This window comes from Narcine bancroftii, chromosome 6, assembly GCF_036971445.1.
Source record: "Narcine bancroftii isolate sNarBan1 chromosome 6, sNarBan1.hap1, whole genome shotgun sequence".
Taxonomy (NCBI): domain Eukaryota; kingdom Metazoa; phylum Chordata; class Chondrichthyes; order Torpediniformes; family Narcinidae; genus Narcine; species Narcine bancroftii.
The window spans coordinates 28,918,788-28,935,040 of NC_091474.1; the positions used below are offsets into that span (position 1 = coordinate 28,918,788).

At 44.0% G+C, this 16,253-nt stretch overlaps 2 protein-coding genes across 7 annotated transcripts in view; one reads left to right on the forward strand and one right to left on the reverse strand.

The window, feature by feature from the left end:
* LOC138735891 (large ribosomal subunit protein P1-like) overlaps positions 1-11,937 on the forward strand; it is a 36,292-nt gene extending 24,355 nt beyond the window's left edge. The window contains exons 1-5 of one of the 3 annotated variants that reach the window (XM_069884495.1): positions 461-629; positions 8,882-8,956; positions 9,690-9,804; positions 10,935-11,099; positions 11,758-11,937. In XM_069884495.1, coding sequence (XP_069740596.1) covers positions 8,924-8,956; positions 9,690-9,804; positions 10,935-11,062 — 276 coding nt within the window. In that variant the 5' untranslated portion in view covers positions 461-629; positions 8,882-8,923 and the 3' untranslated portion in view covers positions 11,063-11,099; positions 11,758-11,937. Of the gene's footprint in view, positions 1-460; positions 630-8,416; positions 8,592-8,881; positions 8,957-9,689; positions 9,805-10,934; positions 11,100-11,757 lie in introns of those variants that run through there. The other 2 variants (XM_069884493.1, XM_069884494.1) reach the window with 2 other exon arrangements.
* LOC138735890 (putative uncharacterized protein DDB_G0291608) overlaps positions 1-16,253 on the reverse strand; it is a 58,216-nt gene that overhangs the window by 21,029 nt on the left and 20,934 nt on the right. For 2 of the 4 annotated variants that reach the window (XM_069884492.1, XM_069884489.1), the window contains exon 2: positions 390-617. The exons of the other annotated variants lie outside the window; for them this stretch is intronic. The gene's annotated coding sequence lies outside the window, so the exon portion shown is untranslated. The remainder of the gene's footprint in view (positions 1-389; positions 618-16,253) is intronic. 4 annotated transcript variants of the gene reach the window in all.

Sequence of the window (16,253 nt, forward strand, 5' to 3'; positions counted from 1 at the left end):
CAGTGTAGCAATGGGAGAGTCAAGAGTCTGATTGTTGTTGAAAGAAACTGTTCTTGAACCGAGAGGTGCCAGTCTTCAGGCTTCTGTACCTTCCACCCGAAGGGAGAGTGAGAAGAGGTACTTGTGACCAGGGTGATGGGGGTCCTTTGTGATGATGTTTAATTAGGCATTTCATTATCACTGATCTTCTTTAGTCTGACGGTCTTTTTGTTGCCCAGAATGTGAAGGCTGTGTGCCGGATGAAGGTGGGGCAATGAGCAAGTGTTAATCATTCAGGATGCATGGAAAATCCCATGGCCTCTTGGAAGTGTTTGAAGTCAAATGGAAAAGATAATTGTGCGGAGTGCAAGAAGGCTGTCGGTTTGCCATCCTATACTGTATACTCCCACCTGACAAGGATTCCACATTGAACACGTCCTCCCCAGCGACTTCACACTTTCGATCTTTGACACTTCAGTCAGGTCGAAAATATTTTTGCCTGAGGTGAAGTGGATGGTGATGCTGGCAGTGGCGGGAGCACGTTGGGTGGAGACAGTTTGGGGTCCTGAGGCCAAGGGAGCTGAGTCGAGGCAGAGTGGACGGCGCCACTGGTGGCAGCAGAGAGAAGGACCTGTGGGCTGGAAGAAAAGGTAAAGGAGAAAATAAAGACCTATCTGGTGAGGCCGCTCAAACTTGTGGGCACAAAAAAAGGTCGGGTCTGAGGTGTCGGGTCTGGAGAACTCTAGGACCAGCACAGCCAGAGAGAATTCACGGGAAAGTAACATGGTAGGGCAGCCTGGAGTCAGAAAGTGAGGTGGAGGAGGAGGAAGAAGAAAAAGAGGAAGAACTAGGAAGTGTTACAGAGTTCTGTGTTGTGTATTGGCCTATGTATTGTGTGGTTTTATGTTAAAAAATGACAGTTTGCCTCAGAGATCCAAAGTGAAGGTGGACTGCTGAGAGAGTGAGAGATGGACTGAGCATGTGCAGAAAATTATCTAAAAATTTCTGAACTTGGACGATAAACTACCACTGGGTGGTGCTGTGGAGTGGAAGAAGGCCCAGAGCATGAGTCATGGTCTAGAAGACAGTTTAGAATGTTGGGATTTCAAAAAGGATGAATATTCCAAAGGCAGCCAGAAGGATCCAGACCAAGCAACACAAGACAACTTCAAATTTTGTCCTCTCTCTCTCTCTCTCTCTCTCTCTCTCTCTCTCAAAAATCTTTTGGCTTCAGTTTACCAAACAAACTGAATTTTGTTTATGACCTTTGCTTCGGTTGAGATCGAAGTTTTGTGAATCTTGTGTGTTTTGTGTTTGTTTTGTGTCTAAGTTTTTCTGTGGGCTGGTTGGAAATATAACTTAGACTTTAATTACATATGTTATATTTAGGCTGGGGTATTTATTAGTTTTACTCTGTTATAGAAATTTGCATAGTAACCAGTGGGCATTGTTATAAAAGGGGGGGATTTTGAATTAAAGTTTGAAGGGTGAATTTTTTTGTTAATAAAGTAATTGTTCATCTTTACCCCTGTGTGATAGGCCTTCTTTGTGGTTGCTGGTTTGATCTTGTAACAGAAGTAAAAGAAGGAGATAACAGGGAGGTGAAGGACAGATAAAGGGGGCAGAGAGCCTGATGCCTTTTGCCAGACTGTCCAGATGAAAAAATCTTTGAAAACACTGGTGGCAGGGCAAGGGACAATCAAAGAAAGGTTGAATAATTTGACAGAAAGAGTATCAGAAACAGAGGAGAGAAATGAAAGGGTGGAAGAACGATTGGATAGGAGGGAGAAAAAAATGGTTGTGTGGGAAAGGGATAGGTTAAGGATGTGGGAGAAGATAGATAACTTAAAAAACATCAGCAGGAGGAATACGGTTAAAATTGTGGGGGTGAAGGAGGGTACGGAGGGGAGAGACACAGTGGAGTTCCTGAAAAAGTGGATACCAGATATACTGGGGAGGGAACAAGTTGGAAATAACCTGGAAATAGAATGGTACCACTGGTCTCTCGCACCCTCCTGCCCAGGGCCAAACCAATGGCCATGGGCCATTCTGATAAGGCTCTTTTGCTACCAGGATAGAGTGAGGATTTTACAGGTCACAACGGTGGGTGTGAAGGCAAAGGGGATGGGGTCTGGTGAAATATGAGGGAGGGAAGATTTTATTCTACCTGGACATAAGCATTGTGCTATTGAAGCACAGGATTGAATTTGACCTGGTTAAAAAGAGCCTAAAACAAAAAGGAATCGAATTTACCCTCCTTCATCCAGCAACGCTGAAGATAGTTAGGCAAGAGGGGAAAGAAAGTTTTTTAAGGATCCAAGGGAAGCAATGGATTTTGTAAGAACCCTGCCACTGTTTTGCGATTAAATGTAAATGTAAATAAGAGGGAAAGAGGGAATCGGGGAAAGATGGACTGTAAATATTATAATTGTGAGGAATACAAGGGGGGGGTTTTCTTTCATCGTGTTAATGTTTAAAGATGAATGTATATTATAAGTAAGAATGAATATGGGGAGTTCAATGAAAGGGAGGGAGATACAAGTGGTAGATGGGTGCATTGGGCATGTCTCAAAATGTGGGAGTTAATGGTGCTGAGGGGGAGAATCGTGATGATGCATTGTCAAATATGCTCAGAACTCTGAACACTTATGAATATTTACACCCCAAACTTTGATGACAAAAAATGTATATAGCATCTGAAGAGTGGGAGAATGCTTTGATTGGAGGGGATTTTAATTCTTGTCTGGATCAAAGAAGGTTACAAGGCCAAAGTGGTTACGTCTGCCCTAGCCTTTATGAACAAATTAAATCTCATCAATATCTGAAGAAGGCTGAATCAGACAACGTGATTTCTACATCAGAATTGATTGATTTTTATTTCATCAACCCAATTGGAGAGTAGGATAGTGGAAACTGAATATATGGCTCAACTACTTTCTGACTATTCACCCTTGATTCTGACCATTACAATGCCAGATAAGCAGATAGATGGTGCCTGAATATGTTGCTGTTGAGAAGACTGGAATTTTGTACCTATCTTAGAGCTCAGAGAGAATTGTTCTGTAAGATGAAGTACCTCTTTACTGAGGATAACTTCCTAATATGGGACACATTGAAGGCTTATTTAAGGGATCAGATAAGAGCATCAAAAAGCAGCACATGAAGGAGATTAATGCTTTAGAACAGGAGATCATTCAACTGGAAAAAGATTGTCAAACAACAAGCACAGAAGAAAAATACAGGAATTTTATGAATAAAATGCTCAAATATAATATGTTGCAAACATATAAGATAGAAAATTTGATTTTAAGATATAGTCAGCAGTACTGTGAGTTGGGGGAGAGGGCCCACAAAGTCTTGTCCTGGTAAGAAGGGAGGAAGAGGTCTCAAGAACAATCAATGCAATTCAAACAGGGAAAGGCAAGATCTCCGATAAGCCAAAATAAATAAATGAAACATTTAGAAGGTTTCATAAGGAATTGTATAAATCTGAGTCGGAGGTGATCCTACCAAAATAGATGATTTCTTACTTTCGTCGGAACTACCAAATTTGGATCAGTAAGAGTGAGAGGGGAAGTGTGCCCTTTTCTCTAAAGAGGAGATTGCATGGACCCTGAGCTCTTTGCAGGCTGGTAAACACCTGGGGAGGACAGTTTCCTTGTCAAATTTTATAGAGTTCAAAGGCCTTTTAATGCTCCTTCTTATGAAGGTGGTGGATCAGGCGGTGGAGGCAGATACCATCCTGGAGTCTTTCTGCACAACACTCATCACAGTGATCCCAAAAAAAGAGGGGGACCCATTGAATCCCTCCTCATATAATCCCATCTCATTATTAAACACAGATTATAAAATAATTGCAAAAGCATTGACTAATAGATTGGCAGAATATTTGCTGAAACTAATGAATCCAGACCAGTCTGGATTTGTAGAAAGGAGACAATCAGCAAGCAACATAGCTAAATTGCTTAATATAGTTCATCTGGTCTAGTTGGGGGAGGATCCAGGAGTGGCCATAGATTTGGATATGGAAAAGGCCTTTGACAGATTGGAGTGGGACTTTCTGTTCAAGGTACTGGAGAAATTTGGATTGGGTCAAACATTTATTAATTGGGTGAGAACACTTTAAACCCCAAACAAATATTATTACAAATGGGCAGTGTTTCCAGTGTTCCCATTGAACAGGTCCAGTGGGCAGGGCTTCCATTGTCCCCATTGCTGTTCATTCTGTCAATTGAGCCATTGGCGGAAGCCATTTGGTGAGATTCAAACATAAAGGGGTTCAGGGTGGGCCAGAAGGAACATAAATCAACTTTTTCGCTGATGATGTGTTAGTATATTTGACAGATTCCAGGGGGGCGGGGAGTCTTTACCCAGTCTAAGGACTACACTGAAGGATTATGGGAAGGTCTCTGAATATAAGATAAATCTGGATAAAAGTTAGATTATGCCTTTGATGAATGGGGACTGTAGACAATGTCAACTGAGAAGTCAATTTAAATATCTGGAGATAAAAGTGGACAAAGATTTGTACAACTACCTCCCTTTGCTCTGGAAGATTGAGGAGGACTTTGGCAGATGGAGGATTCTGCCCATAACACTGGGCACAGTGGGCAGAGTTAACCTTGTCAGAATGAAGGTGATGCCAAGGCTCTAGTATCTATGCTCTCCAGAATGAAAGTGAAAAACCAGGTTTACAGAAATTGAGAGAGAGAAGGGAGTCAGATCTAGGTGTTGCAATAATGTAAAGAAGTTGGTCTGATTGGTGTTCGGATAGCATGACATCAATTATAAATGTAAGATATGATTAGTGCAATATAATTATATCTAACACCACAGAATTTGCATAAATCAAAATCTGAAATATTGGAAATGTGCTTTAGGTGTGGGACAGAAATAGGAATATTTTTACATACTACATGGTCGTGTGTGAAGGTAAGACCTTTCTGGCAGGATATTATTGAAACATTAACAAGGATAACAGGGGTGGCCTTTGCGGATGACCCGGAGTTTTATCTTTTGGGTAATTTTATTAAAATAAGCAATAAATTAACTAAATTCCAAATTTAGCCTTAGAAAAAGAAATTTAATACAATTACTTTGAAATCCAACTCCCCTCTACAGACAGCACGATGGACTGCTGAGATGAATAGTTGTATACTTATGGAAAAAATAACATTCAACTTAAAGAACAAATATGACATATTTATTAAGACATTGCAGCCATATTTGAATCATATAGGGGCCAAACTATAACTACAATAATAAAAAGGACAATAACAAATGCTGCTGTAATATAAACAGAAGTGACTTCCCCATGTAGAATTTTTGAAGTTCAATGAAAATGTGAGCCCTGATGGTGTGTGGATTTATACTGAAAAGGGAGTGGGGAAAGGTTGTTTTGTTTAATTTGTTTTTTATAGATATATTTAATATTGAAGAGTTTTTCTATGTATATTTATGGAAAGAAAAAACAAAAATAATTTTTTTTTCAAAAGTAGGACATGGCTCAGGCGACGTGTTTTTTCAGTTTTGTTTTGAGTTTTTTTACCTTTTTAATTTAATTTAATTGTTTTAATGTAATTTAATTGACTACTTTCAATTATATGAACATGGGGGGCTGTGTGGAGGTAGGTGGGATAAATACAGACTCTGTGTTACATGAAGGTTAAAAAAATTATATGGTTTGAATTTTACAAGTCTATGAAAATTAAAATAAAATAATTTTTAAAAGTATTTTTGAAAGGTTGCACATTTACAACGTTCACCACACAGATGATATATATCCCCACATGCCAGGTCTCAAACAGTTGGGCATCATCAAGTACAAAATCATTGCCAATTGAACTATGCTAATATATGCAGATTGTCTTTCTTATTTAATTGTTCGGCATACTCCTTAAAATATTTGAAAATCAACAAATCTGCAGACATCTTAAACAAAACAAAATGATGGAAGCATTCAGCAGATCAGTTAACTGAGCAAATCTCTGTAAGCTCAGAATCAATAGGAATGAGTGGATGTCTTCTGCCTCGATTTCCAGAAGGTGTTTGGTATGTTGCTGCATCAAAGGCTATTGTGGAAAATAAAACCTCATGGTGCTGTAGGTAAAGTTGGTATGCAAGGAAGATTGGCCGACTAATAAAATGGTCTGAATTCTTTCTTTCTTCTTTCTTCTTCTTTGGCTTGGCTTCGCGGACGAAGATTTATGGAGGGGTAAAAGTCCACGTCAGCTGCAGGCTCGTTTGTGGCTGACAAGTCCGATGCGGGACAGGCAGGCACGGTTGCAAGGGAAAATTGGTGGGTTGGGATTTGGTGTTGGGTTTTTCCTCCTTTGCCTTTTGTCAGTGAGGTGGGCTCTGCGGTCTTCTTCAAAGGAGGTTGCTGCCCACCGAACTGTGAGGCGCCAAGATGCACGGTTGGAGGCAAGATCAGCCCACTGGCGGTGGTCAATGTGGCAGGCACCAAGAGATTTCTTTAAGCAGTCCTTGTACCTCTTTGGTGCACCTCTGTCTCGGTGGCCAGTGGTTGGGTATATATAACAAGTGGGGCATCGCCTCAACTTTGTCCATTTTGTGTAAATGAAGGCGCTGAAGGTGAAGAGGTTTAACTTTACTGATGATACGAAGGGAGACAGGAAAGTAAAGGGGGCTGCAAGGGGCAAATGGGGAAAATCAAAAGCATATTGTTTGAATGCCCATTTGATCTAGAGCCCAAGAAGGGAACATTTTAGTGAGAGTGACTACAAATCCCTGAGCTTTAGAATAGCTACAGATAAGGATAAAAGCAGACAAAATGGGGAAGTGTTTAATTGAGGAAGAGCTAATTATGATGGGATGAGGCGGGAACTAGCAAGAGTAAATTGGAAAATAATGTTCACGGGTGAAGGGACAGAACTAATGTAGAGGAAGTTTAGGGACCAATTGTGCAGGGTTCAAGATAGGTTTGTCTCACTGGGACAGGGAAAAGATGGTAGGAAAAGGGATCTGTGATTGACCAAACAGCTGAGATATCTAGTCAAGAGGAAGAAGGAAGCAGGAAATATGAAGTATATGGTAGCCAGGAAGGAGCTGAAGAAAGGACTTAGAAGGGCTTGAAAGGGGCATGAGAAGGCCTAGGCATGTAGGATTAAGAAGAACCCTAGGGCACAGGAGTATAATGTGCGGCTTTACAGTCGCGTATTGTGGCCATCTGAAAGTGGCTTATGTGTATGTGAAGAACAGGATGACAAGAATGAAGGTGAAGCCGATAAAGGAGGCAACTGGCCTGGAGGCTGAAGAGGTTGGGGAGGTCCAAAATCAATACTTCAGTATTCACAAGAGAAAAGGACCTTGATCAAGGAGAGGTGGGAACAGAATAGGCCTGTGTGCTGGACAATGTGGAGATTAAGGAAAAGAAAGTGTTGGATCTTCTTAAAAACGTCAAGATTGATAAGTCCCTGGGACCGGACCTGATAAACACAAGGTTGCTGTGGGAAGTGAGAGAAGAGATAGCTGGAGCATTAACTATGATCTTTCAATCCTCTCTGACCACAGGAGAGGTGCCGGAGGATTGGAGAATGGAAAATGTAACATCCATAGTTTTTATAAAAATGTAATAGGGAGAATCCTGGGAATTACAGACCTGTGAGTCTTGCGTCAGTTGTGTGCAAACTACTTAAGAGTGTGGATGAACAAAGGGACCTTGGGAAAGCCTATGGGATGCTTGGCTTCATAATAGTTCAAGAGTCGAGAGGTCATGTTGCAAATCTCATGCACTGGACTGGAACAGGCTACAGAGAGTTGTCAACTCGGCCAGTGCCACCATGGGCACTCAAGAAAGCAGCCTCTGTCCTTCAGGACCCTCACCACCCAGGCCATGCCCTTTCTCACAGGACCCTGAAGAGAAATGGTACAGAAACAGCTTCTTCCCCTCCACCATCAGATTTCTGAACTGACAATGAACCACAGATGCTACTTCACTTTTTATCTCTTTTGCTCTGATTTTTTAAATTCCTGTAGTTTATTTACAGAGATGTCGTTTATAGCGATTTTTTGCACCTGTAAAGCACAATACTGCTGCCACAAAATAACGAACTTTGTGACACATGTTCATTATGCTAAATTCTGATTGTGAATTCTGTGAGACGGAATAGTTGATTTACATCCTCTACTTCACTTTGGATGACTGCCGTGAAAACATGTGGTCTAGCTCCACGGTGGCATTTCCACCTGTTTTCTAAGAGTTTGGAAATGCAGTTCTTGTGCTCGGATATGACTAATGACATTGTGTGTGTGCACCAACATATTTTGTACATGGTGTCAGAACATTGCCAGCTCAACTGAACCACAGTCCTCTTATCTACTGCTGCCATTGGTTTCCATAGAAAGATATCGAGTGCAGGGGCGTTTCCATTTGAACTGAGCGCTTATGATAAAACGAAACAAGGAGTTTTTACCATGATTTATTCTTGTCGAATGAATCAACCTCCAAGGAGGCCATATAATCTGTGAGGCCCATGCTGCAGCCGAAAGGAGCTTTCCAAGTACCCTGTTTTCCCCTCACCCTTTCCTACAGTCTGCACCTTTTTCTTTTTTGGAGAATTTAAACAGTTTCAGCTTGAATTTGCTTCCAGGTAAAGTACAAAGTAATATATATTTAAGAGGTGACATTGGGAGATGGAAGAGGCGCGGTGACTTTGCAGAGTGGCAGGACTGTAGGCTGGGAAAGGCTGAACCATGGGAGGGAAAGCAGGGTTAACATTTGTTGGGCCATGCATCCCACAAGCAATGGCGATCAGGGCCTGTGCTGGTCAGGATGTTGTCCACTGACTCAGGTGAAGGATTCCACACCCATCCGAGGGGGTGTGTCGCTGTTGCCTGCTGTTGATCTTCACTGAACCTCTTTTTCCCCTTCTTGTTACAGGAGGATAAGCTCAATGCTCCGGTGAAGGTAGCAGGAGTTACCATGGAACCCTTCTGGCCGGGATTGTTTGCCAAGGTACTGCACGCGATCATCAACCATTTGTCAGGGTGTAGAAATTTACAGCACAGTAATGTAAACTTAGCCCAGGCTTTGCTTCCTCGTAGGACAGGGAGATGTTCCACATCAGCCTGGATCACTGGAAATTTGGAAGTGGGGTGGAGAGTCCATCAGTTAATTAGGGACAATAGTTTGCAACAGCTAGCAGGCACTTGAACATCCCCATACAAGCCAGTAACGACTCCAGGACAACCAAAAGATCTGTCTGGAACATCAGAGTTTGCACTCATTGCAACTGTGAATATATATTTATCCCTGCTTTTATATTTATTATCTTGCTTTCTGTCCTGGTATATTTTAATTCACTGTTCTGGTTGGTGTGGTTGCAGCAGGCAAGAATTTCAGCAACATTTACATTGTACTTATTTGTATGACAATAAAATCTCATTTAAAATTTTTCCTCTGATCCTTGATCAACTAACACATGGAAAAACTCATTGAATTTTGGGAGATCATGCTGCTAACGTTTGAAGTAAATACCCAAGGAACTTGTGAGGGTTATGAGTTGGAGTTTGAGTACTGAGCTGGCGGGGTCGGAATAAACGGGGAAGAAGGGCCAAATTACCAGAGGCTGCTTGGCCACTGAGTGGTGGCTGGGAAGGGAGTTGTGGATCCTTTGATTAACCCTGGCAGCGATCTCACCTGATCTGAGTGGATCTAATTGGGCTTCATGCTTGTGTTTCACCCACAGGCTCTGAGCAAAGTGAACATTGTCAGCCTGATCTGTTACATCGGGGCTGGTGGTCCTGAGCCCCTCTGTGCTTCCTCACATGGTTCTGCAGCTGGGGCCTATATAGCTGCTGATGGTAAGTCTGTGCCTTTAACCCTGCTTCAGGGAACCGGTTAGACTGTCCTATTGCACAGAAGCTTTAGTAATGGATGTTAGTGACCAACCCACTGGCCTGACGTACAATGGGACACCATGTCCTGTCAGCAATAGCAGCATGTGGTCAGAGAGTGAACAGCACAAAACAAGCCTTTCAACACCATTCCATGCTGAACATTCTGGACTAGTCTCATTTGCCTCAAGATCCTTCCAATCCCCTCCTATCCATCAATCTGCCCAAATGTCTGAATGTCAAAATTAAGTTTCCTCCAGATGTGAACCATCTGAGTGGAAAAAAATTGTTTCTCAGATTCCTCTTAAATCCCTCTCCTCTCATCTTAAACCTCTGCCCTTGTTCTAGAATCATCTGCCCTGGGATAAAGATTGTGAGCATCCCCTTTATCCACACCTCTCATGATTTTATAAACCTCTGTAAGGTCTGTCGCTCTGCCTCCTGCACTCCAGGGAATAAAGACTCAGCCTTTTCCTATAACTCAAGCTCTCCAGTCTCAGCCACATCCTGGTGATGCTCCACCATATCTCTTCCAATTCATTGGTGCCCTTCCTATAGTTGGGCCACCAGAACTGCACACAGTACTCCCAGTGTGGTCTCACCAATGCCTTGAACATCTGAATTAGAAGATTCCCACATTGGTATTCTATATCCTGCCCAGTGAAGACACACATGCCCACCTCCTTCCCTGGCTTGCTCTCCTGAGTTCCCACTTTCAAGGAACGATGCTCCTGTACCCCTAGGTCTCTCTGTTTTAAACTGCTCCAGAGCTTCCTTCACTCAAGAGGCTTGACATTCAAACCTTTTGAGTAAGTTATTGTCAATGGGAGCACTGTGTATCAACTTCGCCCTTAAGAAGCTGTAAAGGGTCCCTGACTGGGGCAATAATCACATCAGTGGCTTTCAGTTGGTCTTGGTCCAAGGTGAATCTGTTCACGGCCGGAGACTGGCAGGAGATGCAGTGCCCGCTGGAGCGGTCAAAAATGTCTGGGCCCAGTGCTGCACAGTACAGCGTGAGTGGGCTCCAGCTGAGTTTTCCCTGAGTTTTTTCCACTTATGGATTGTTGGTGCTAATGAGATCTGTTTCTTCCCCTCAGCTGAAGAGAAACCTGAGGTTGAGGAGGAACCTGAGGAGTCATGGGCTTTGAGCTCTTCAACACTCAAGCCAATCCAAGACCACCACATGGATAGGAAAAGAAAGCTGGTTGCATGGTTGGCGCATTGATCTCCATTCAGATCCTGTGCACGATGACCTCTGACAGGTAGCCTATGTGCCCAGGTGAGAGCCACGTGGCTCTTGACGCTGTATTGAATATATTACCAGTGGTGATGATTGTACGCAAGCCAACCTTGGTTTTGGCTGCGAATTTGGGAGTTGTATCTTCCCGTTCCTGCACACAACCCTTGCACTTTGATCTCCTTTGAACATGCGCCCTCTGATAGCACGTTGCATAGAGCACATTAGTTACCTGTCCCCTGGTGAATGTTAACCCTGGAGGCTTTAGATTAAGGAAGGAGGATGGGGAGAATGATAATCTTGCCATGCCTCCTCCCTCTAATGCACTCTTCAGAAAATTTAATATTACATAATTTTATTATAAATTACATTTTAAAATTTAAATAGTTTTATGTTTCTTAATACCTGAAGATAATTTAGTGTAGCAATAGAAACTGCACTGTGACTGTTACTAGGAATGAGGGTGTCCCTTTCGGCACTGTATCGAATCACAAAACAGCAGCTATGGAGTGTAGAACTGTGGATTTGACAACCTGGAGGTAAACACTTAATCGCAGTTTGCACTTTTAATGTTTCCTGTGGTCCAATTTCGCATCTTAAAAGGGTATTGTTGTTTATGTAACTGCAGAATAAATCATTTCTTGGCATCACCTCATCTGAACCTCGTGGCTTTTTCCACCTAGGAGTGGCTGTTCCCAGAGGTTAAGCAGTTCTGCTGTCCATCGTGGATCCTCTCCTGTGAACACTACTATCCAATGGCCACATTACATCGGGAAGGTTGCAGTACGAGCGAAGAAATGATCAAGAACTGCAGTAACTAAACACTGAGCACATTAAATAAATCCCTGCAATATTTATGGTCATCTCATTATCATCTGGCTTTGTGAAGGATGAAGGTTGACACAAAAGGAATCTTTGTCCCGCACATTTCCCCTAAACCTCCTCCCCTCACCTTAAATGTCCTCTTGTGTGTGACATTTCTATCCATGGGATCTGGTGATTATAATCTCCATGGACTGTAATCATCAATACTCTGGATACTGGTGTTCATGTTTGGCTCAAGCCTCATTTCTTCTTATCTGAACCCTTGACCAACCCCATTCCCTACTCTGTCATCTATATGTCCAGCAAACACATCATGCACATTCTGCAAAGAGTGGTCCATACCCCCACTGCTCTCAGAGTAAAGAGGTTTCTCCTGAATTCTCTGTTGGATTTCTTGCCAACTCTCTTGTATTGATGGCTTCTGGTTCTGCTCCCTCCCACCCAGTGGAAACCTTGTATTATTTGACGGACATACATTTGGTCCTCCATGCCCCTCAAAAGAAGGCAGATCCACTTCCTGTCTTGATACATCCACTGTTGCATTCCTGGTCATATCCTTGTCAACCTTCCCTGCAGCCTCCTACTGCCTCTTTTTTATCAAATCCTGACTGAAACCAGGTGTCATACCAGGTGTATCTGCTAGGTTTGATGCAAGTCCTCAGTTCTCCCAGGTTTGCCTTTAGTGGTCTTGCCAATTTGTTTGACATTTTGAAGTTGGGATTTTGACTCCCCTGGTGACTTTGTTGCTCTCCCCACTCGACCTTGCTCTTTCAAAGTGATACTCTATCTACTAAAATGGGCGGCCATTTAAAACAGAGATGCAGAGAAATTTCTTTAGCTAGAGAGTGGTGAACCTCTACAATTTGCTGCCATGGACAGCTGTGGAGGCCAGGTCATTGAGTGTATTTAAGGCAGAGATTAAGAGGTATTGGAATAGTTGGGGTATCAAAGGTTATGAGGAGAAGGCAGGGGAGTGGGAGAATGAATCAACTCATGACGGAGTGGCAGGAGTGTCTCGAAGTGTTGAATGGCCAATTTCTTATGGTCTGGTGTCCAACCTACGTTTCTCAGAGAAACTGAGAAGCTGCAAAATGCTGGAATTTTGAGTAGACAAAGAATTGCTAGAGGAACTCAACAGGTCAGACAGCATCCGCTGGTGGAAATGAAGTCCACGCTTCGTGGTGGAACCTTCACCAAGACAAAAATTAAAAAGTAAAATAACATGTAGAAAGGGGGAAGGAAGCTGGGGGAAGGGGGTCCAGAGGTGAGGGGACAAAAGGTTTTGTTTTCTTCCTAAGTCTGAAAGATGTGCGGGTCAGTGGTCAATTGTCGGCTGTACATTCACCCTGGTGTGTAGGGGTGGGTTATTTTGGTGGGAATAGCACAGGTACTAGGGACATGATGCTCAGAGGGGCCATGTTTCTGTCCTCAGTGACTTGTTGGTGGACTGGAATGAACTGCCAGGGAGGACATTGAAGACAAACACTCATAGCATTCAGATGGGAGCTGGACAAGTATCTGAAAGAAAGGAATCGCCAGGGAGAATGTTGGATTGTTGTTGCACAGAGCTGGTGCACACTCGACAGGCTGAATGGCCCTCAATGCTGTAGCTGTTCTATGAAGCAAGAAAGGAAGTTAGGAATAGAAAAGAGAAACTGGGAAGCTAATGGGAAGTTGACTAGTATACATAAACCCTTACAGTTAAACACTCTACTAAAGATAGACTGCTTTCGTTGTTAGGTTGTTAGGATTACTTTCTCTTAATGATTGATTACTAATTTGTCAAACATGATGTAACTGACCACACAGTGAATGTAATTGCCATTTGTTCTCTCTGTTACCTGATGTGACAGATTTGGAAATGTCACCACCCAATTTTCTATCCCCAGTAATTCTGTTGAACAGAAGAGACAAGAGCTGAAAACATGAACCTCCAGGTTCAGGGACCGTTCCTTTCCCGTTGTTATCAGACTCAAAATGGACCTCTCATTGGTAAATCCTGTCAATCTTCTACAGGACAAATTCCTAGGTGTCAACATCACTGAGGAACAGTACTTTGGCCTCCATATCAATGCAATCACGAAGAAAGCTCGCCAAGGACCGGAGAACGGTTTCATCAGGTTGCACTGCACAATTGGATGATAATGAACTTGAATTTGAACTTAAAAGATTATGCCCTTGCTCTTTTGAAGGTACTTATTTCTTTACCCTGCACTTTTTTGGAGTGTAAAATTATACCCAGAACATACCCTGTATGAGTTGACCTGCCTGGATAGTGTTCAGAACAAAACTTTGGACTGTATATTGGTACATGACAACAATTCAGTTCAACGACTACCCGTGAGAGGTTGATGGGTGTGTCGTCACTGCTGCACACCTGGAAGGAGCAGTGAGGAGACCCTTCAGCCACTGGAACCTGCTTTCCCTACTGACCAAGATCATGGCTGATGTGGACTTGGCTTCAACCCATATTCCTGCTTGTTCTCCAGCACCTTCAACATCAGTCTAGTCTAAACATCTCCCAGTCAAACATGTTTAGTGACTCCATCTCTGCCATCCTCTCAGTAGAGAACCTTCCATGAGAAGAAATTCCTCCTCATTTCCATCTTAAATGGTGACCTCCGCAGTTTAAACTCACTCCACCAGTGAAAACGTCAGGTCCAAGTAAAACAGAAAATCTGCAAACACTGTGGTTGAAGTAAAGACATTTTTCCATACTTTGATGAAGGGTTCAAGCCCAAAACGTCAGTGTGTAGCATTCTTCTCATCAGACTTCTGGTCCCGAGCGAGCTGGTCGAAGTCAAGGCCGGGCGTCAGCGTGCAGATGGCCGGTCGCTAGAGTGCATTTGCAACCACATTGTCCTTCCCCGCCTTGTGCCGAATGTCGGTGGTAAACTCCAACACGAAGGAGAGGTGACGCTGCTGGCAGGACGACCAGGGATGTTTTGCCATCGCGAGCGCCTGGGTGAGGGGTTTGTGGTCAGTGAAGATGGTAAAAGTCCTCCCCACCAAAAAATAGCGGAAATGTCTAACTGCCAGGTACATGCCCAGTAAATCAAAGGCACTATACTTGCGTTCTGGCGGGTGGAACAGGCAGCTGAAGAATGGCAGCAGCTTCCAATGTCCATTCACCTGCTACTCCAGGATGGCACCGATGGTCATGGCAGAGAAATCGACAGAGAGTGCCATATGCAGGTCGCTGTGCGAGTGGGCGAGCATGGTGGCCTTCATGAGGGCGTCCTTGGTGGCCTTGAATGCGGTCCAGGCTTCTGGGTTCCAAGTGAGCATTTTGTGCTTGGCTGTGATGAGGGTGACCAGCAGCTGCATGATACATGCAGCTCCCGGGATGAAGCGGTTGTAAAAGTTGACCATACCCGCGAACTCCTGCAGCCCCTTGAGGCTGTCCAGGCGTGGGAACTCCCTGATAGCGGCGACCTTCGCAGTGGCAGGCATGGCTCCTTCAGCCGTGATGGTATGGCCCAGGAACTGCATGGACTCTTTCCTGAACTGGCACTTGTCCGGATTGATGGTAAGGCTGAAATTGGCCAGCCGGGAGAAAAGGGCGCGTAGGTGTGCCTTGTGTTGCACCTGGTCCATGCTCGCGATGAGGATGTCATCCAAATAAATAAAGATGAAATCCAAGTCCCTGCCCACAGAGTCCATGAGACGCTGGAAGGTCTGAGCGGCATTCTTGGGCCCGAATGGCATGCGTAGGAATTCGAACAAGCCAAAGGGGGTGATGATGGCCGTCTTGGGTATGTCCTCAGGGTGCACTGAGATCTGGTGATATCCGTGCACCAGGTCAACCTTGGAGAAAACCCTCGCAACATGCAGGTTGGCCATAAAGTCTTGGATATGAGGGATGGGGTAATGGTCAGGAACTGTTGTCTCATTGAGCTGTCGATAGTCTCCACAGGGATGCAAGCCACCGGAGCCTTTCAGGACCAGGTTGAGGAACGAGGCCCATGGGCTGTCGGACTGCCAAATGATCCCCAGTTCCAACAGGTGAGAAAACTCCTCTTCAACACCAGGAGCTTGTCAAGCGGGATCTGGCATGCCTTGGCGTGAACCGGTGGGCCCTGGGTGGGGATGTGGTGAAACATCCCATGGTGCGGCGAGGCAGCGGAGAACTGTGGCTTGAGGAGTGTCGGGAACTCATCCAGGATTCGCTGGAACTCGTCTCTGGGCATGCTGATCATGGCCATCTGCAGTTGCTCTGAGCGGGAGGGGTCAAGGCAAATGTCCTGGAAGGTACAGGCATCCATCAGGTGCCTACCTCGAATGTCCACCAGAAGCCCGTGTACGAGGAGTAAGTCTGCACCCAGGATGGCATTCGGGAGGGATGAGACGGTGA